General features: G+C 34.1%; 3 protein-coding genes across 4 annotated transcripts; all 3 read left to right on the top strand.

The window, feature by feature from the left end:
- The first annotated feature begins 53 nt into the window (after window positions 1–53).
- LOC137826614 (uncharacterized) lies at window positions 54–8,251 on the top strand. Its single transcript, XM_068632645.1, has 10 exons — window positions 54–361; window positions 458–533; window positions 671–768; window positions 1,081–1,182; window positions 1,343–1,429; window positions 1,681–1,797; window positions 2,126–2,229; window positions 2,964–3,103; window positions 7,413–7,549; window positions 7,657–8,251. The coding sequence occupies exons 1-10, from the start codon at window positions 170–172 to the stop codon at window positions 7,804–7,806; spliced, it is 1,203 nt and encodes a 400-aa protein (XP_068488746.1). The 5' UTR covers window positions 54–169; the 3' UTR covers window positions 7,807–8,251.
- Window positions 8,252–9,200: 949 nt separating this feature from the next.
- LOC137826298 (uncharacterized) lies at window positions 9,201–11,748 on the top strand. Of its 2 annotated transcripts, XM_068632217.1 has the most exons (7): window positions 9,203–9,491; window positions 9,962–10,049; window positions 10,191–10,301; window positions 10,377–10,470; window positions 10,561–10,643; window positions 10,712–10,782; window positions 11,022–11,160. In XM_068632217.1, the coding sequence occupies exons 2-6, from the start codon at window positions 9,978–9,980 to the stop codon at window positions 10,742–10,744; spliced, it is 393 nt and encodes a 130-aa protein (XP_068488318.1). In that variant the 5' UTR covers window positions 9,203–9,491; window positions 9,962–9,977; the 3' UTR covers window positions 10,745–10,782; window positions 11,022–11,160. The 2 variants fall into 2 exon arrangements, with proteins under 2 accessions (XP_068488317.1, XP_068488318.1); XM_068632216.1 differs by lacking the exon at window positions 10,712–10,782 and having other exon boundaries at window positions 9,201–9,491; window positions 11,022–11,748.
- Window positions 11,749–13,833: 2,085 nt separating this feature from the next.
- Window positions 13,834–21,731, top strand: LOC137825884 (DNA repair protein RAD4-like). The gene is made up of 14 exons (XM_068631684.1): window positions 13,834–13,982; window positions 14,673–14,738; window positions 14,817–14,902; window positions 15,072–15,359; window positions 15,448–15,540; window positions 15,927–16,019; window positions 16,136–16,237; window positions 16,968–17,017; window positions 17,589–18,320; window positions 19,187–19,430; window positions 19,510–19,704; window positions 19,805–19,957; window positions 20,538–20,747; window positions 21,107–21,731. Exons 1-14 carry the CDS (start codon window positions 13,931–13,933, stop codon window positions 21,500–21,502), a joined length of 2,760 nt encoding a protein of 919 aa, XP_068487785.1. The 5' UTR covers window positions 13,834–13,930; the 3' UTR covers window positions 21,503–21,731.

Below are 21,731 nucleotides of genomic sequence, written 5' to 3' on the forward strand. Positions count from 1 at the left end.
AAAAAAAACAGAAAGTAAGGGTTTAAGGTTGAATAAGGTTTTAAGTGAAACTATTTTTTTGTTCTTCTCTTTCCTTCTTCATTTTACGAGTTTTCATTATCTTCCTCTCATCTCATGCCAAAGCAAAGACTGAAAGAAGAGAAGGAAGATTGAACTACACTCCAATCCAATGCTGGCGCTAATTCAGAATTGCTCCATGCCACTCGCACGTGCGGTGCGACCTCCATCTCGCACGCAGGTGCAACCTTATTTAACGTCCAAGGTGTGTGCATCCTTGTCCCCACGTACGGACTCCCAGTCTCAGGCTCTCCTTGGTTTGTCCGAGAAGGAGCTGCAACAGCTTGCCCTTAACTTCGGTCAGGTAAATTTATCATCTTTTTTCAATTTAATTGGACCAAAACGTAAAAGACAATGAAATGTAATTTTAATTTCTCATTTTTTGGTTCATTTTTTGCAGGAAGCCTACAGGGGCAAGCAGCTTCATCATTTCTTATACCAGAGGAAGATTAGAGAAATTAAGGGTTTCACTCAGTGTGGGTTTATTTATTGATTTTACTATTTTTTGTATTTATTTTTTATTCATTCCCTTTTGTATATATTTTGGTCTCTTTTCATGTTTTTTTAGACTTAACATTTCATTATGGTGTGTTATGGTTTTCTTGCATTGCAGTGCCTCAGGGTTTTAGGAATACCCTTGAAGATGCTGGATGGAAGGTGGGGCGGTCTCCTATTTTCGAAACTGTAACTGCAGCTGATGGAACTGTTAAGGTAAGGAGTGTAATCATAATTGAACAAAACATTTTAAATTGCGGTTGTGGTTTCGTTTTTATATATTTTGATGGTTTCTTGTTGTTTTAGTGGTCATTTTATGTTTCAAGATGTCCACTTGATAATGAAATGCTGGTTTTGTGGTCTAGCTCTGAATTGTTTTGACAGTAGCTTTTTTTTTTTCTTTTGATGATGTATTATACTTGGTACTTGCAAAAGTAGGATATTGACATGCTCTTTGAGGAATTTGATTATGGGGTTTCTCTTGGCTTCTTACACTTTTTCGGGTTGGCTTGGCATTTGATTTTGCAGTTGTTGTTAAAGTTGGAGGACAATAGATTGATTGAAACTGTTGGCATTCCAGTTATGGGTGATACAGGTTTGAGTCGCCTCACGGCATGTGTCTCATCACAGGTGTTTCACTGGTTCCTAAATAATTAAATAATTAGCTGGTGTTTTCCCTCTTTCCGGGGGTATTTGTACAGTTGATCTGGAACCTAATTTTTGTTTATGTGATAATTAAGTGCTGATGTTTCCATTATGTTGTTATTGCCATCTGTTGTTTGGATATTAGGTTGGTTGCCCTTTACGCTGCTCTTTTTGTGCCACTGGAAAAGGGGGGTTTTCAAGGAATCTTCAGAGACATGAAATCGTTGAACAGGTTTGTGTCATATCCATCCATGTTTGTCCGTTAAAGCAGTTTGATGTTAGATTACCTGCATGGTTGATGAGATAGTCAGATAGAATCCTAGGGCTTCTGTGATTAATTTAAAGAGATTGTACAAGAGAAGAGAAGGTAAAAAGAATGTATCAAGTAAAGATAAGAGGCTTTTGTTTAGGGTTGTTAATGTTCTGAAACAAGCTTCACTTGGTTTTCTGGAAGACAGGGATTAAGTTATCTTATGTGAACAGGTCTTGGCCATTGAGGAGGTCTTCAAGCATAGGGTGTCAAATGTAGTGTTCATGGGAATGGGTGAACCAATGTTAAATCTGAAAGCAGTACTTGAGGCACACCGTTGCTTGAATAAGGTGAATAAATATATGTCGCATTATTTCCTTCGAAAGGCTTACTTGAAATTGTAAGTTGTAACAATGTTCTACGAGATTGAGAGATCAAACTTTCATGTATTTATTTAATAATATATTTTATGAAGACTCCACATATGAATGCATATGCAATTTATCTTCAATACAAGTGCAAATTTATATACATAAATTGCTCTCTCCTTCAAAACGTCAAGAAATCACACTGTCTGCATAATGTTTGTCCTTGTTGCACTTTCTATATTTCATTGTATTGTGATAAAGTATTATTATAAGTTTTTCTTTTAAGTATGCTTTAACGTGTTTCTTTTAGGATGTGCAAATTGGGCAAAGAATGATAACCATCTCCACTGTGGGTGTTCCAAACACAATAAAGAAACTTGCTTCTCAAAAACTTCAATCTACCTTAGCTGTGAGGTAATTACCTTTGATATGAATAAAATATCGACTTGCCATTAATTTGACTCTTCATGCTAAGCTAGATGTCATGTAGCAAAATGGCATTTGTACCAGTATTCAGATCTTTAGGTTGCCAGCCAGACACTGTAATTGGCTCCCTTTATGATTATAATTTGCTGCAGTCTTTTCTTTTGGCTGATAGGTGAAAGTGATGTGTCAGGTTCATTGAGACAAAACAGATATAAATTACCTCATGTCCTTGGTTAAGAAATTTTTCGTTCTGCATCTTGAATTTTCATATTATCAGGTGTTAGTCAATGCAACTTCGTAACATCCTCAAAGTTGGGGATAAAATTTGAACTTTCATCAGTCTATGTATGTATCTTTCATTCCATTATTTCATAATTTTCTCCAGAAACTAATTTTGCAGCAGCTCAACCACAGGCATTACTAGAATGTTGCAAATGCACTTTCTATTAAGTTAGTTGAAGATATAAACTTTAAAATGGCATTTCTCTTTTTATCATTTTCTTTTTTTTCTAGAATGCTCCGGATTGCTAAACTGATATCTTCCCCACCTGCTTTAAAAAAAAAAACAAAAGAACTTGTTGTCAGTTATTTTGGATTTGTGGCCAGAGTATAGCATTATTTTGTGCTTGTGTATAATTTCAGGTAGCCTTTTAATGGATTCTTTTTTATGCACGTATTATATATATTCTATTATGTGAATTTGCTTTTGTGTTTTGTATCAGCCTACATGCTCCTAATCAGAAACTTAGGGAGACAATTGTTCCCAGTGCAAAATCCTACCCGCTGGATGCACTTATGCTAGACTGCAGAGAATACTTTCAGCAAACTAGTAGGCGGGTTTCCTTTGAATATGCACTTTTAGGTATTGAAAGTTGTTGCATAATCAGGAGAATTATGTTATAATTAAGTGCAGATTCTATTTTATATTTATTAGGACAGATTTGTTAGTGATTTGATTTGATTTGTACAGCTTTAAACACTCATTATTTCTGGCTTTCATTGCCTATTATTTCTTTCTTTAATTAGGTTGTAAAACAGTCTATAAATAGAGACTGTAATCACATTTGTAAAATATCTCAGAAATATATTTCACTTATTTCTTTCCACTTGGTATCAGAGCTCCTGATCTAGGAGACTCTGCTTCCGCAAATTTTTTTTTAGCCTTCATTGCTGTAATCATTTTCCTTGACAGCCTTCATTGCTGCAATTATTTGTTGGACAGCCTTCATTGCTGCAACTTTCTATTTTCCTTATCCTTTCTCCATTGACCACCACCACCACCTTGCACCATTGACCACCACCGACCACCACTGCCGTCGCTCGCCGGAAACTGCACCGCTCGCCGGAACTGCCACTGCTCGCCGGAAACCGCCGCTGGCCGCCTGAAACCGCCACCGGAAAATTTTTCCGGCAGATTTTTTTTTCCTGTGTGTGTGAACAGGATCAAATTTTGCCAATCTGAAAAACTCAGTTGGTTTTGAACTCTCATGGACTCCCTTAGTAAGCCATCTAGCTATTGTTCCTTTACTATGAGTGGTAAGAGTTCTAGTTTTTTATCCTTTAATGCTTCTAGTACTGAAAATATCTGGATTATAGACTCTGGTGCTACTGATCATATGACACCTCATTCCTCTTCTTTTTCATCCTACACTACTTTATCCGGTAAGCCATATATTACTATTGCTAATGGTTCCACTACCCCCATTAATGGTCGTGGTAACATTCACCTTCAACCTTCATTTCCTTTAAAAAATGTGCTTCATGTTCCCAAACTATCCAATAACCTCTTGTCTATTCAAAAGATTACCCAAGATTTAAATTGTACAGTGGTATTTTTCCCTTCCCATTGTGTTTTTCAGGATCTTGTCACGGGGAAGACTATTGGAATTGCTAAAGAGCAGGGCGGGTTATATTATTTACAGCATGAAGAAAGTAAAAAGGGTGCTAGACTACAGGCACACACTTCTAATCTTCAGCAAGGTCGTGAATCTTGGTCATCCTCTCAGATATGGCTTCAACACAGACGTCTTGGTCATCCTCCATTTAGTACCCTAAAGTCCTTATTTCCTGTTTTATTTACAAAAGTGTCTGCTGAGTCATTTCATTGTGATGTTTGTCAGTTTGCTAAACACCATCGGACAACTTTTCCTCCCAATGGTAATAAAAGTTCTAAACCTTTTGATCTTATTCATTCAGATGTATGGGGACCTTCACCTATTCCTAATATCTCGGGTACAAAATGGTTTGTTTCATTTATTGATGATTGTACTCGGGTTACTTGGTTATTTCTCATGAAAGATAAGTCTGAAGTTTTTCACTTGTTTGTAAAGTTTTACAGAATGATTCAAACACAATTTGAAAGTTCAATTAAGAGATTGCGTTCTGATAATGGAAGAGAATATGTGAACCAAAACCTTTCCAAGTTCCTTGAGGAAAATGGAGTTGTTCATGAATTAACCTGTGTGGACACTCCTCAACAAAATGGGGTTGCTGAAAGGAAAAATCGTCATCTCCTTGAGGTTACTCGAGCTTTACTTTTCCAAACATCTGTTCCTAGATCTTACTGGGGGGAAGCAGTCCTGACTGCCACTTATTTGATTAATAGATTACCCTCTCGGGTTCTAGAGGGTGTTACTCCTATTCAGGTTATGACCACATTCTATCCTTCTATTCCCATGTTGAATAGTCTTCAGAATCGTGTCTTTGGTTGTCCTGCTTTTGTCCATGTTCATAGTCCTAATCGGGGTAAGTTAGATCCTCGTGCCATCAAATGTGTCTTCATCGGTTATGCCCCCTACAAAAAGGGGTACAAATGTTATCATCCTCAAAGTCGTAAAGTTTATATTTCCAAAGATGTCACCTTCCATGAAACAGAGTCTTTCTTTCCTAGTTCTCAGCTTCAGGGGGAGAGTATTCAAGAAGCTGAGGACCTTGAGTTGCCACCTTTTCCTTTGTTACAGGATTTCGTTCTTAGGAAGGATGACAAAGACCCTGCACCAACATCATTACCAGAGAAGAATAATGAAGACAAATATTTTGGAAAACAATATCAGCGAAGGCAACAAGAACCCGTCCTGGTCGAACAGCAACTTCAATTGTCTGAACCGGAGGTAAGAACTCATACCAGTGAGACTCTTGAGGACACCTTAAATACTGCTTTTGAACCTAACCTAAATGATTTACCTATTGCCTTGAGAAAAGAAAAAAGATCTTGTGCCAAATATCCTATATCCCAATTTGTGTCTACAGAAAAACTTTCTATGCAGCACCAGAGTTTTCTTTCAGCTATTGATTCTATCAAAATCCCTACATCGGTACAAGAAGCCTTAAAAGATGATAACTGGATTCGAGCCATGAATGAAGAAATGAGCGCGTTAGAAAGGAATGAGACTTGGGAGATTGTAGAGAGACCAAAAGATAAGAAAGCAGTGGGTTGTAGGTGGATATACACAGTTAAGTATAAGTCTGATGGCACACTGGATCGGTATAAAGCAAGGTTGGTTGCAAAAGGGTACACTCAAACCTATGGGATCGATTATGAGGAGACTTTTGCTCCAGTGGCAAAAATGAATACCGTCAGGATTATTCTCTCCCTGGCGGCACACTTTGGTTGGGCAATGCATCAATTTGATGTTAAAAATGCCTTCTTGCATGGAAGCTTGGAGGAAGAAGTATACATGGAGATTCCACCTGGGTATGGTATTGTTAATGAAGGGAATAAGGCGTGCAGACTTAAGAAGGCCCTATATGGTCTTAAACAATCACCTCGTGCTTGGTTTGGAAGGTTTACTCAAGCTATGGTATCTTTGGGGTACCGACAAAGCCAAGGTGACCATACTCTGTTTATAAAACATTCTCAGAATGGTAAACTCACTCTACTTTTGGTCTATGTAGATGATATGATTATTACAGGTGATGATGAGATTGAAAAACAAAATTTGAGGGAGAGACTAGCTGCTCAATTTGAAATGAAGGATCTTGGGAAGCTGAAGTACTTCCTTGGGATAGAGGTTGCTTACTCGAGACAGGGCATCTTTATTTCTCAAAGGAAATACATCCTTGATCTTCTCAAAGAGATTGGTAAGTTGGGTTGTAAGCCCACTGGAGTGCCAATAGAGCAAAATCATAGGATTGGGAATGATGAGGAAAACCCAAAAGTGGAGAAGACACAATATCAAAGACTTGTGGGAAAACTCATTTATCTTTCACACACTAGGCCAGATATAGCCTATGCAGTTAGTGTGGTTAGTCAATTTATGCATGATCCAAGAGAAAGACACTTGCAAGCAGTAGATAAAATTATTCAGTACTTAAAAGCCTCTCCAGGAAAAGGATTGCTATTCAAAAAGGGGGAAAACTTATCCATGAAAGTATATACTGATGCTGACTATGCAGGATCGATTGTTGATAGGAGATCCACCACAGGCTACTGCATGTTCTTGGGTGGAAATCTGGTGACATGGAGGAGCAAGAAGCAAAATGTAGTTGCAAGATCAAGTGCAGAGGCAGAATTTAGAGCCATGGCTCAAGGGGTGTGTGAACTCTTATGGATGAAGATCATACTTGATGACCTAAAAATAAAATATGAAGCTCCTATGAGTTTGGCATGTGATAATAAGTCCGCTATCAGTATTGCACACAATCCGGTTCAACATGATCGAACAAAGCACGTAGAGATAGACCGACACTTTATTAAAGAAAAGTTGGATGATGGTCTTATAGCCACTGAGTACATCCCTTCAAGACTCCAATTGGCAGATATGTTTACTAAGGGACTTCCCGCAAAACAATTCGAAGATCTTACTTGCAAGTTGGGAATGATAGATATACATTCACCAACTTGAGGGGGAGTGTTGCATAATCAGGAGAATTATGTTATAATTAAGTGCAGATTCTATTTTATATTTATTAGGACAGATTTGTTAGTGATTTGATTTGATTTGTACAGCTTTAAACACTCATTATTTCTGGCTTTCATTGCCTATTATTTCTTTCTTTAATTAGGTTGTAAAACAGTCTATAAATAGAGACTGTAATCACATTTGTAAAATATCTCAGAAATATATTTCACTTATTTCTTTCCACTAAAGTTCTAATACATACTATTTACTTCTCTTATAAAAAGATTGGTGTAATCCTTATAATACATTCTTGGCCTTATGTTCGAGTAGCTGGAGTCAATGACTCGGTAGACCATGCAGCAGAACTTGCTGAGTTACTCCATGGAGCAGGCAGTGGATATCATGTCAACTTGATACCTTTCAATCCAATAGAAGACTCTGAGTATAAGCGTCCTTCCAAGAGAGCAGTATGATAATTTTCTTGTCTTTTGTTCATTTTAACACACAATTTAGTTCTTGGCATGAGTCATCTTCGTAATTTTGGTTGTTTAATCTAAAAATCATAATTGGTTAGGTGCTAGCATTTTCTGGTGCTTTGGAGGCCGCTAAAATAACTGTTAGTGTACGGCATACAAGAGGTTTGGATGCAAATGCAGCTTGTGGTCAGCTACGAAACAAGTTCCAGAAAACTCCTTTGGTCACCGACCCATTGATCTTGCAGTAAGCTGTTGATTGCACAATGTCTCTTTCTTGGCTTTGATGTTACCAACATACCTGTAAGTCATAAAGCAACAAGTTTGCAGTAAGCAGTTGGTGAGAGGGTTGATGAGTCAAAGATGAGCATAATATCTATTATTACTTGTTATGAATGATAAAGGTGTTTACTGTTGCTGCATCAGTTGGCAATTTTGCTGGATCAAGTAGAGCTTGGACATTAGTATTGTTGGAGTCTATGGCATCTATATGGACTACACTAAGAGCAACAAGTTAAGAAACAGCAGAGGGTTATGCCTAAAAGGCAAGAGGGAGATTTTCCTACGTGTTTCACTTCTTATTGCTGTAAAATGCACTTTCCTATAAGAAAATAACATTTAAAACTACTATTTATCTTGGTTTGAATTGTATTTGTAAATGAGATTGTTTAAATGACAATCAGTTTTAATATCTTAGCAATTGTTTTATTGGCTTTCTCAGATGTACAATGTTGAAAATTCTTGTGCACATATTCTTGTCATTCACTTGTTCAATTTGAACAAGTTGTTAGACTTACTTGGAAATGATAATAATAACATAGTAAAAGAAAACTGTATGAGCCCTTTTTGTTCCAATAAACACTTAGGAAATGCCTTATAGTAAAAGTTTCTGCCTTTAGTAAAATATTTTTTCCTTGAAAAAATTGTGGCAGTAAGACGGATCAAAACTTTTTGTTTGTGTTCCATTGAAATATATTAAGTATAGATTTGTTTTAGGATTTTTTGTTCCAATAAACACTTAGAAAGTACCTTAAATTATTTTTTATTTCATTGCACTGGAAAGAAATATACTATATTAATTATTTATAGCAGAAGTTTTTTTTTTCTTTTTAGGATTTAGGGTTTACTTCTCTTTTGAAGTGTCTAATGTCAAAGTGATAAAATATATAACAAGATTTTTGTTGCCCTTTAAGACTTGTTATTTACAAACTTCAAAAGGAAATACTTACTCAGAAGAAAATTTGTTGGAGAGATATTTAAGATTAGGAAAAATTATCATATATGAGAAAACAAATTGTTGACTATACCAACTACTTAAAAAAAACTAATTTCTAATTTTCAACCTAACAAATTAAATCTGAAGTTAAAATCTCATATTTAAAATATATATTAATCATTATAAACCTTTTTCTTACCTCTATACTATTGTAGTCTCCAATATATAGTATTAATAAATATTTTTTCTAGATAATTAAAATTTATAATACAAACATTTAAATATGTAAAGTGTATTTAAAATTTAAGATAAAGATGTTGTATATTTTATTTTTTAAATGAAAAATAGGTCGCAAAACATTTAGTTTTGTATGATTACTTGGTGAATGCTTGTTTTAAATAACACCTTTGGATTTCATGAGAGTATATTGACGTTTAAAAATGTGATCAGTTTGATACATCCAAGGGTTGAAATTAATTCTGGAGAGAGGTGTAAAGCAGAGAGGTTTGGTGGGTTATTAGAGTAGAGATTGTCTACAGCAACATAAATAGCCAAACAGGGGTTTTGATTAGGGTTACCTTCGCAAATCGGAAATCGGAAATCGGAAATTGCAAAGAAGAGAAGGCGCAGTCAAATTCTTCGTTCAAACTCAGTTTGGATTTTTCTTTTCGTTATCGGAAATGGCATTGACACTGCAAGGCTGCAAGCATTGATCACTCAGTAATACAATTCCTCTTTCTCATTTAATTTATTTTCTATCGAACTCAATTGATTATACTGTTTTGCGAAGTGTTAAGATTTAGGTATTTTGTTGGAATTGAAACCTCTCTCTGGTATTTTACATGCTCAAACTCTGCATATTTTCTTAAAATAGCTTCTAATTTATGTATGCACAAAAACTCCTTGCTTTGCATTTTACTGTTTTGAAGAAATTGATACACTCATACACAATTGTTGTGCATATAAATTATAAATGCCGTAAAATCTGTTCTAGCCTCATTGAGTTTACCCCCAAACACAATAAATGCTAGTAATCCACTGCACTGCATAATAAACACCTTGACCTAGATGATCACTAGGTTGAGTTTTATGACATTGGGGATATCCTCTTCTCCTTATCTAGAATTTCCCAATAAATGAAATTTTCTTTTGTGATGTTCTCCTCACTTTTACTGGTGTGACACTGGAAGGTGGAGTCTAGCATACATGTTTACCAATGACCAGAGGCAAAAAGAACGAACAGGGAGATATGGAACTTCCAGAGTGGAATTCCTTCAGGTTCTTCTTCCCTTCTCTCATTTTCAACTATAAGATAACAATGAAAACACTTAATTTGCAAGCAATGATGTACCGTTAAATTGTTTGTTTTGTGATGATTTTTTTGGACCTTAGATGGATATTCGATAATGTTTGTTTCAGGAATTGGTGACTCAGTTTCAGAACACATCTGCAGAAGAAACAAGAGAGAAGATTTTGGCAAATTTGGCCAACTTTGCCTATGATCCTTACAACTACAACTTCTTGCGTCAGGTAGGACCTTTTAGTTTGCTTTCCAGAAAATAAAACTGCACGACGTTAACTAAATGCACTTGCATAATTTTGCAGCTCAACGTTTTGGAACTTTTCATTGACTGCTTGACGGAACCCAATGAAAAGCTTGTAGAATTTGGCATGGGAGGGATTTGCAATTCTTGTGTTGGTAATTCTAGTGACGGTATCTTTAGTGATATCATTATTTCTGCTTATCTAATTGTTTATCTTATTGACAAAAATTTCAATTTTTGTGTAGATCCTGCCAATTCCGCAATTGTAACTAAGTTTGGTGGGATACCTCCTATAATTCACTGTTTATCAAGTCCAGTTAGGAACACTGTAAGAATAAGTGCTTGCTTTTTTTACATTGTTGCGCTTTGTTGGCTTCTAAGATGCAGACCTTGTAGCTCGTAGGTCAAGGGGGATTGCTAAAACATTAACATCCAGATTTTCAAAATTTCCTCCCTTAAGTTTACAGGTTTTTTTTACTACATCACTAAATGTATTTTATTTTACGCGTGAAAATAATTTTTGATTTTTCATATGAAATTTAATTATTTGAAACATGCACTTTTTCAACTTATTAGAACAATATGTTATAAACTACTTATTATGATAAATGTTTTTTTTTTGTTTGCATTTGCGGAGTAATGTTCCTTATATTGGGCTGTACATTTACAATTTGGTACATTAACAATGCATCTACTGATGTTTTAGGTAAATTATACACTTGGGGCACTTTATTATATCTGTAACGAATTTAACAAGGAGGAGATTTTAAAGCCCGAAGTTATTGACATCATTAGAAGGTACGCAGCTGCCGAAGATGTTAGTGTGAGTTTCAGTAATCTGGCTAAAGCTTTTCTAGACAAACATCTATCAGGGAACGAGTGAGAGACATAATTTAAACTTTGTTGCTCACAATTTACACTACCTTCTACAATTAAGTATGTAATGTTATTCAAACTATGAGTCTTGTCTTACACAGATGAAAACAATTGTTTTTAGGGCGTCCTCCGAGTATGTGTGCAAATAAACACAATTATTCTCTTGGTCTGAGTTGAATTTGAATAATGGTATCATTGTATATTCGGATGGTGGTGTAGAATTTAAGAAATGAACATGATTTCAGAATAGGAATTTTCTCTGAAAACCCTATAGCCACACAAGTATTCCTTTGGTCTGGGTTTGATTTTCAGTACTAGTATGACTGCATGTTCTGATGGTGTTAAAAATCGTGCTACGCCACAAGTCATGTGAACACACCAAGCCATCAATGATCAGCCAATTCTGTTTTCGATAAGCATGTTATAGGTTTTAGAGAATTTCTTTCTCCTGTACTTTTGTATCCAGATGTGATTGAATTAGGAATGTAAATAAAATATACAAGTTTGACTTCTTGGATGTATAATCTAGCCAATCTATTTAGATGTGTATTATAAAATTTTATATTGTTATCATATAAGTCCATAAAAAAACTGAAGTACACAATCTTCATTATGAAAGTCTTCTAAAAAACAATCTTAATAGTTATTACACTATTATGTTATCTATTAAATTTACAAGTTTTTTTTATAGCAAAATGGACTTTTGAAACATTAAAATCTCATCTATGATTAATCATACATAAAACTCTGTTATGGGTGAGGGCACGATCCTATTTTTGTTTAAAGTTATAATAATTAGTGGTTTTTTTTTATAGTTACTAAGTAAGAAAATTATTAATATATTGAAACATAGAATAAAAAACATGTAAGATATTATAATAAAAATATAGAATAAAGAATTTTTTTTTGCATGTTTTATATAAGGTATAAATCTATTGAATTATTAACCGATAAGGTTTTATCTTTCATTAAAAATAATTATCGTAAAAATAAAACTTTTTTACACTTTAAATATGTTATTAATGAATTTTATCATTTTATTATCTTTTTATTGTCTTTTATGTTATTTTGTGGGAGTTAATTCTATCAAAATAAATCTATTTTACTTTCAGTAATTCCCTTCTTTTAATCTTGTTTTTTTCACAAGTAATCAACAATTCATGAAGTAAAATATAGACAAACAAAATTATATTATATGTCTTACAATGTTAAAAATCATAATCCACATTTTCTTTTTCTTTTTATTATTATTATATTTATATTTTTACAAAGAAGAAATAAAAAATCAAATGATAAGAAGAGTAACAACTAAATAAATGATAAAAATAATGTAGATATGAAGAAAAAAAAAGTTTCATATGCTAAGAATGGTTTCATGTTTAGTAAACTATTTTGTTCCACGGTTAACAAAATACTCAATTGATAAAATTGATAATTGTTTTTTTACAAATGACATTATATCAATATTAATATTAAAAATAAAATAAAATAGTAATTTTCAATTAATTATTTAGTAAATAGTTAAAAAATATTTAAATATTCAAAATAAAATATTAATAAAGATAAAATAGAAATAAATTAAAAAAACAAATAGTTATAATAGAAAATTTCCTTTTTTGTATATATAGGTATATATGTCTTATATGTTAAAAAATATAATTAATTTAATTATTTATACGTCTAAAATTAATTATTCTAATTTTTTGAATTGATAGTTGTCCGTTGTAAATTAAAATACACGTTTAGAAATAGTATATTCAAAACTTACACTTCACAATGTTGATAATGAAGTTTTGACCGATTATGTAAAAGTATACATGAAAAAAGAAAGATAAAAAGTTTAGTATATATTCAATTATAAATAAATTTCGTGATATAACCACATTATGGAAAATCTAAAATTTATGTCATAATAAATTTAGATAAAAGGTTAAACATATATTTATTGGATAATTTTATTTTTTTTATAGTTGGTCCCTATAAATTATTCTTAGTTCCCTCATTGTTATTAAATTAAAAAAAAAAACAATCGAAATCGTATTTATGAAAACAATTTCTGTATAAGAAAATTATCTTTTCATATACAATTTATCCATTTTTATATTCTTCAAAATTTTACCTATTTCATTGAATTATTTATTTATAAAAGTCTACGTTGAATTATAATAAAGGATAATATTGATTTCTCTAAAATAAAATATTAGTTAACTGAAGTAAGTATTGATGCTAAAAAATAACTAGTAAGTCTTATCCATAATTCTTTTTAAATGATATTAACTTAAGAAGAACATCTCATACTCTCATTTTCCAAATATGGTTAATGTTATAAGTGTAGCTAAAGATTCATTTATAATAATTATATAAATACCTTGATGTTATTTTTCTTCCAAAGTTAATTTCATATCACCTTAAAATTTTAAATATTAATCTAAAATAATTATTTTGAGTCAACGTGATTGACAGAAACATATATATGAAAAGGTTGAATTATAAATTTAAAATGCAATTTATATATATTAAAATACACTTATCATAAAATATAATTACGTAAGATACACATTTAGGTGAAAGGCTTTTCTTTCAGGGGCTTTTACGTCATTTTGTTTAGGGCGGTCGCGTGCATTGGATAGTAAGGGTGGAGACGCAGGTAGCGTGACACAGTTCCCAAAACAAAAGACTCAACAGTTTTGGGCGCGACGTGGTTCATTTGCTTTCTCTCCCTCTCATCTCCGAAGAAGAATGCGACGCAGAGGAAGCGCTTCTCAGCGGAAGAGGCAACCCTCAACTTCAGGTATTCAACGATCTTCTCATCACGTACACACATTTTTCTAATTCTTCCGTTCCAACTTCTAATCCACGTACCAATTGGAACGTTTGTATGCTCTGTTTCGGTTTTCTTTTGTTTTTCACTTTTTTTGTAGTTGTTCTTGGTTTTCCCCTAATTTTTCAAGTTTAGAATTACTTGGTTTGGTGTTAACTGAGAGTGTAAACCTCCATTTCAGTACCTGTAAGTGTATAACTTTGTCACACTAGTCCTCCAAACTGAGGAAATTTTAAAAACGTTCCTGAAAAAGCAATCTGTCAATCACATTGGTCCAAATTCAAAATAAAAATGACCAGTGATGATATTATTACATGTTTAAGGATCAAAATGATAGTAAGTGTTTGAAAATTTAGATGAAACAACTAGAAATTAAGGAACTTATTTTGGATTTTTCTTAGTTTCAGCGACTAATGTAACAACATATTACACTTTTAGGGACTAATGTGATAGGGTGTCACACTTTCATATGCTTGGGTCGCTCTCCAGACTCGTTTTCTTAGGGGAATTAAAGCAACAAGTTAATAGGAGAGGCGTAATTTTCTTAACTTTCTACTAATCGTGAAAATCGATGCTCTAATCTTAATGGTACAAATTTTAGTTTTACACCAATTGATGGTAACAGGATATTCTTTTGAGTATTTCCCCTCAATTTTGCAGAAGATCAAACTGGAGCCCAACAAAACTCAGAAGATGGAAACAAATTTCAATCACCTAGTGATAATGGTTTGATAAAATCATGTCCAACAACTATTAGAAAAATTATTTTACTCATGAGTGATCAATGTTTATACTGAATTTCAGGAGCACTGACCGAAATATCTCGAGAGGCTGTTGGAAAGCTTCTGCGCCGTGCTAATAAAGTTGGCACTTCCCGGAAAAAGAAGACAGTGGGTCCCTCTAATTTGTTATTTTTACTTGTCTTAATTTGTGCTGTGCAATTCTTTTGATGACTTAATTATCTGATTTGACTTTATTCTTAGGTGTTTTAATGTTTAAATCAAAGTATGAGTGTCTAAATTCCTAAAGCAGCATGTTATTCTTCCGATATTCTTATAGGCTGAGTTTGAGCCAGAACAAAATGGAACCCAAGTCTTGGATCCAATGCTTCAATCAAAGACGTCAGAGGTTGGACATTGTAGTAGAAATTCCTTGGGAAATGCTTCTGCTGGGGAGAAATGTAGTAGTTCAGTTCAGGAGTACTTCGATAACAAGGAAGAGCTGGATGACTCAGATTGGGAAGATGGTGTAGTTGCCAGGGATGATCATCCTGTAACAATTGAATTGAATCTGACCCCTAATAAAACCGTACAGAAACAAGTTCGACGAGCTTCTGTGGAGGATAAGGTTAATTGCTGTAGCATTGAACTTGTCTTGGCTTTAATATAAAATAGCTTTTAGCTACTTTGCAAAAGTAATTTGTAAAATTCTTCAGGAGTTGGCTGAACTTGTACACAGGGTTCATTTGCTTTCTTTACTCGCTCGAGGAAGATTAATAGACAATGCTTGTGATGATCCTCTTATTCAGGTTGACTCTTGTTAATTTTTAATATTTTGAATGGATAATTTATATTAGCATTTCTTTTATATGCTACATTTGTGTCATCAAGCTTTTGCTTCCTTAACACCACTTGTTTGTGGTAATCCATAACTCAATTATTGTATCAGATATTACTTTTTTTGTTATACTTTTTGAAACAGTTGTTAATATAGGAATTTCGTTACAACATGTTTGCATTTATATGTATACCTTAAGCCACTTCGTCAATTTTGATTGAGTTTACTTATTCCTAATTCTATTTTATAATGTTTGATGGAAATTTATTTTGGAGAACATTTTTTAAGTGAAACAATTTAAAACTTGTTTGCTCACCAAAATTGCTTGTCAAGTTGTGCATTTCTTGATAATGGCAGGCTTCTTTGCTTTCTCTACTACCAGCACACTTGCTCCAGCTGTCAAATGTTAAAAAACTCACTTCAAAAGCTCTATATCCTTTAATATCATGGGTATGGTTTCATTAGTATACACATACTATTTTGTTACATTTAATGTGCAGTTTTGTATAAATTCATGCTACATCATTTGTTATATCTTGTTTGATCCTTGTGTGAAACACATGCAGTTCCACGATAATTTCCATGTTAAAAACTGTATGAATAGAGAAGCTTCACCATGCTTTGGTTTGGCCTCAGCTTTAGAATCACAAGAGGGCAGTCCTGAAGAGGTAGATCTATTTTTATTATGGCTTTGTTAAGATGTCTGGGATTTGGTAGGAATATGGCTAAAATACTGCTTATTTATATCTTGCACTCTCGATCTAGTACTTGGGCAATCCTGCAATCCTGCACTCTCGATCTAGTACTTTTGGAGCGATTTATGCTCAGTTGTTCTCTAATATGGTATCAAAGCCTCTTCAATATCAATGTTGGGCTATCTGTAGATGTTCAGCTCCACAAACTTTAGGCTCTAGATGTCCAATCTTGAGGGGTTGTGTCCTAAGATATCCCATATTGATTAGGAATATGGTCAATACTTTTTATAAGGCTGGATAATCCTTCTTCCTTGAGCTAACTTTTGGAAACAAGTTTGGCCCAGTCCATTTTTAATAGCATTTTTGTTAATATACTTCACTAGATTTTGAGTTTGTCTTTTAATAAAGCTTCCATTCGCTGTAGTATGATTACCCAGGCATATAACAAATGCTCTAGTTCCAAAGTTGGAACTTGAAAGTGCAGGATATGTTACTACTAATTCTTTCATTACTTGAAAGAAAGGATTTGATGGTCTTTTAATGACTCTCTTCATCTGCTTATAATTCACTAACATAAATCAGTAGTAAAATAAAGTTTATTAAGAGAGACTGGGTTGGTTCTGTTATCTTATATACTTTATATAATTTCTTAGTGCTTGGCAGAACATTTACTGGGGCAAGGATTTTTTTTTTTAAATTGCAGATTGCAGCATTATCAGTGGCTCTATTAAGAGCTTTAAATCTTACAGCCAGGTATTGCAGCACATAACAGAATATCTTTCTATCATTCCTCAATTACTTTTTATATTGCTGATTGGAAAAAATTGTACATTAAATACTTTAAGTGCAACATTAAGCTAGTATTTTCTATTTGATAGAAAAACACCCTGATGTTACATATTTATATTGGTTTCCAACTGCTGCTGATGCATTCCCTGATTCATGAATCATCCACTCCAAAATGCTTTCATATCTTTAACCACCTGCAGGATGTGGTTTCTATTATTTGGGCTGGGAATGGTAATATACAAACAGTGACGGTGCATGTATTGAATCTAGAAAAGGAAAGATAACAATAATAACGTAGCAATTACTCTATTTTGACCTTCATGGTATAGAATGAAGTTCTGATTCAAAGTATATAGGCAAGTCAGAAGTGTGCCTTTAAATAATTGGTAGAATGAAATATGTTAAAACAAAAGATGTTAGAGTATCAATACTATTGCCATGAACAGGTGGCAGTAACAAAATTTATTCAATTTTTATGACTCATGGACTTCTGAGCATATGTGCTGTTAAATTTCTTATCAAAGGCATATTTCAGGTTTGTGTCCGTTTTGGATGTTTCCCCTCTTAAAGCGTTTCAAGTTGCAAGTGGATCTAGTTGCGGGATATTTAAAACTTCTACACCAATGGTATCTAAGCGAAAAGTGGATTTTAAATCACCTCAAGAATCATTATCTTGTAGTGAGAGAGAGAATGTCTGTGAAAGTTCTCTTGTCCATTCACAGAAAAGTAAGAAATGTCGTGTGACAAAGCACATGGATCAGTCTAGAGATCCTCCTATTGTTGAAGTAAGAAATGATAGTGTTGCAAACTCGAAAGCTTCTGAGACACAAGATAGTAACCTGGAATCGTCTCTCACCAACAAATCTCGTAAATCAAAGAGGAAAGGAGATCTTGAATTTGATATGCAGTTGGAAATGGCTCTTTCTGCTACAGCCGTTGAATCTCAGGACAAGTCAGGTGCAAATCCTGACTCTTCCTGTTTTTCTTCTCCATCCAAAAGAGTGAAAAGGGTTACAGGTGAAGAATCATCAACCTCCTCCCAAGTAATTTCTACAGCAATTGGATCAATGAAAGTAGGATCTCCTCTGTATTGGGCAGAAGTATATTGCAGTGAAGAAAATTTGACAGGAAAGTGGGTGCATGTTGATGCTGTCAATTTGATTATTGATGGAGAGGACAAGGTTGAAGCCATGGTAGCTGCATGCAAAAAATCTTTGAGATATGTTGTTGCCTTTGCTGGGCAAGGGGCCAAAGATGTGACCCGCAGGTTTGACATTTTCTCCATATATGTTAAGTATGGCACAGTTAAGCTTTTTTAGCTTTTATCTTATTACTTGCTTTATTATTTGGTTTTGGAAATTTCAAATATTCTTAGAAATTAAGAATGAATTATTTGTGTTTGTTGGAGATCAAACAGAAATTCTCACTGAATACTTCTTGGATACTAACAGAAGGACAATTGATGACAAGTTTTGCAATGAACAAGCAATGTGGGATCAGTTATTGTAATCGAGATTATAATATACTATATTTTTTATTAATTCTCACTCGAGTGAGAGGAATAGATGGGGAAATCCTGTTCACTAAAGTATCCATGTTTCATTTGGTCACATGCACAATGATACGAAAAACCAAAATTCTCCCTTAGACATTGGAGGCATTAAATTAAAGTTTAATAACTTGAGCTGTTGAATGGGTTTCTAAAAGTAGGAAAGGAAACATGGTGTCAAGATGTAAGTGGATGCCTCATTATCTCTAGCATAAGTATTAGAGTTGATAGTAACTATTACTTCAGCAGCAGTCAAACTTAGCTCTAAAGTAAATAAGAATAAGAATTATTCACTTGAAACTATCGTAGTAAATGTCTGGGTACATAGGTTGTCAGCATTATGAAAAATGGAACAGCCTAATTGAATATGTTAGGAGGGGAGATATTTTTATAATTTTACCTTGTTAGAGTAAAAAATTTAGAGGGAAGAGGATGGGAAATCAGGGGGCCAAAATCCCACCCTTCCCTTTTTCAACACAAGTTCATGATTACTTATAAGTAGCTTTTCATAAGGCTTGAGACAGCTCTACAGAAAGTTACTTCTCATGATGGCCTGAAAATGCTACTACATGTTGACATGTCAGGTATTGTATGAAGTGGTACAAGATAGCTTCACATCGAGTCAATTCAACATGGTGGGATCTCGTGTTGGCACCATTGAGAGACTTGGAGTCTGGGGCAACTGGAGGTGTGAATAATTTAAGAAAAAGCCAAAGCATTTCCAAGCAATCCAATACTATGGATTCTTTTGTCCCTACTAGGAGCTCTATTGAGGATATTGAGTTGGAAACTAGAGCATTAACTGAACCTCTTCCTACCAATCAGCAGGTAGGTTAAAAGTAATAGGAAACATGATGCTTAATATTGTAGATGGCGATATATATCTTGACATTTTATCGCTTTGCAGGCCTACAAAAGTCATCCACTTTATGCCTTAGAAAAATGGCTTACGAAGTATCAAGTACTTCATCCAAAGGGTCCAATACTGGGCTTTTGTTCAGGTCACTCAGTTTATCCTAGGACTTGTGTGCAAACAGTTAAGACAAAAGAGAGGTGGCTGCGAGAAGGGCTTCAAGTTAAACCCAATGAACATCCTGTGAAGGTATCAACTGGCTGAGTATGTTAGTGTTTTTTCCTGATTCTGTTGTATTCTTTCACTTTAATTAATGTAATTTATTGTTTACCCAAAAAATTCCCATCAGGAGCTTCAACGTTCCATAAAGCCTCAAAAGGTACAAGATTCTGAAGCTGATGACTATGGCTGCAGTGACTCTATGGACAAAATTAAACTTTATGGGAAGTGGCAACTGGAACCGTTAAATTTGCCTCATGCTGTGAATGGGATAGTTCCCAGGGTAATGTCTCTAACTTTCTGGGTGTTGTTTAAATATTGGAAAGAGCATGGATCTGTATGATAACGTGTGTATGAAAAATTGTTTGCAAAGTAATCAATTATTTACCACATGATTTGCACACTGGATCATTGCAAAACAATTGTTGGTTTGACATTTTAAGATCATGTCAAGCAGATTTTGTCACCCCAACTATACATTCCTACTGTTCTAGTGTATGACTGTTCTAATGAAGACTTTTTGTTCTTAGTTACCGTCTTATGTAGAATCTGAGGGGACAATGTAAAAACCACAATCATATTAAAATCCCCACATGTTCTGTGACCGGGAGGAGTCTTTCAAATAGTCATTTTTTTCTACTTTAAATGAATGGAAGCAGTAGGGAGAAAGACCTTTTAGGCTTAAATTTAAGAGAATGAAATTGATAGAGCTTGAATACAATTGCTTGCGTTAGTTGCTGCACCAGTGTTAATAGACATTCACATGAACTAACTGGAAAGTGCAAGAGCATATTTACTTGTTTTTGTTGAGATAATTAATGTTTTCATATTAATAACAGTTATATTTTCTATTTTACATCCAGAATGAACGAGGTCAAGTAGATGTTTGGTCTGAGAAATGTCTTCCACCAGGGACCGTACACTTAAGGTTTCCAAAAGCCTTTTCTGTTGCCAAGAGACTTGAAATTGATTATGCGCCAGCTATGGTTGGTTTTGAATTTAAAAACGGTCGTTCATATCCTGTCTTTGATGGTATTGTTGTGTGTTCCGAGTTCAAGGATGTACTGCTAGAGGTACCGTATTTTCATCTTTCTTGCTGAATAAATATAATTGTTCCAAATAAACTAAACTTTTGACTTGTGAAGCTAGTATATCATTTGCTTTATTGCTCTCAATATATCTGTTGATTTAAGTTGATAAACTTTGCTTTGTCACGTATGATAGCATTGGTGGGGTAAGTTTTCTGTGGCTAGCAGTTTATTATTAAGGATATTCTTGATTCTAGGAGTTGTTTAGCCTCTTTTTCTTTAGATTTATTTCTTAAAAAGAGAACTTGCTTCTTCTTCCCTCATGTAAATTTTGGTGAGTTTTTCTGGTTTTTTTATAACAGTTATGATTTATGCTAATAACTTCGTTTTACTACTTTCCCTAGGCTTATGCAGAGGAAGAAGAAAGGCGACAAGCTGAAGAAAAGAAAAGGGATGAAAAACAGGCTCTTAGTCGGTGGTACCAACTTCTTTCTTCTATTGTAACTCGTCAGAGGTTAAATAATCGTTATATTAGTAACAGTTTGTCTTCAGAGATGCCAACTGGTGGCCAATGCATAAATAATGAGTCGAGTGCCACAGTTGGTGATAGCTATGACAAGAATCACAACGTAAAACAACAGGTGGACCAGTGTGATACCAGTCTTGGTGCATCATTAAGCACTCCAGTAAAAGATCATGAGCATATGTTTCTGAAAGAGTTCGAGAGCTTTGACAGGGAAACCTCTCTATTGACAAAGCGATGTCAGTGTGGATTTACAGTCCAAGTGGAAGAATTATAATATTCATTAGAGAAAAAAACTTTCTGGTTAGATCTTAATTCTGTGTCTATGGAGCTACAATCAGTGCAGGACATTTTTTTCCCCTTCAGTTTTGTAGTTTTTGGAACCCATGTCGTTTAATTAGTGACTTGGGATTGGATTGGGTTAACAATTTGGCTGTAAGATATAAATATTATGCATATCTTTCTTCAAACCTTTGTATATTCAACAAGAATTTTACAGCTCCAAA

The sequence above is a fragment of the Phaseolus vulgaris genome, chromosome 8, assembly GCF_000499845.2.
Source record: "Phaseolus vulgaris cultivar G19833 chromosome 8, P. vulgaris v2.0, whole genome shotgun sequence".
NCBI lineage: Eukaryota > Viridiplantae > Streptophyta > Magnoliopsida > Fabales > Fabaceae > Phaseolus > Phaseolus vulgaris.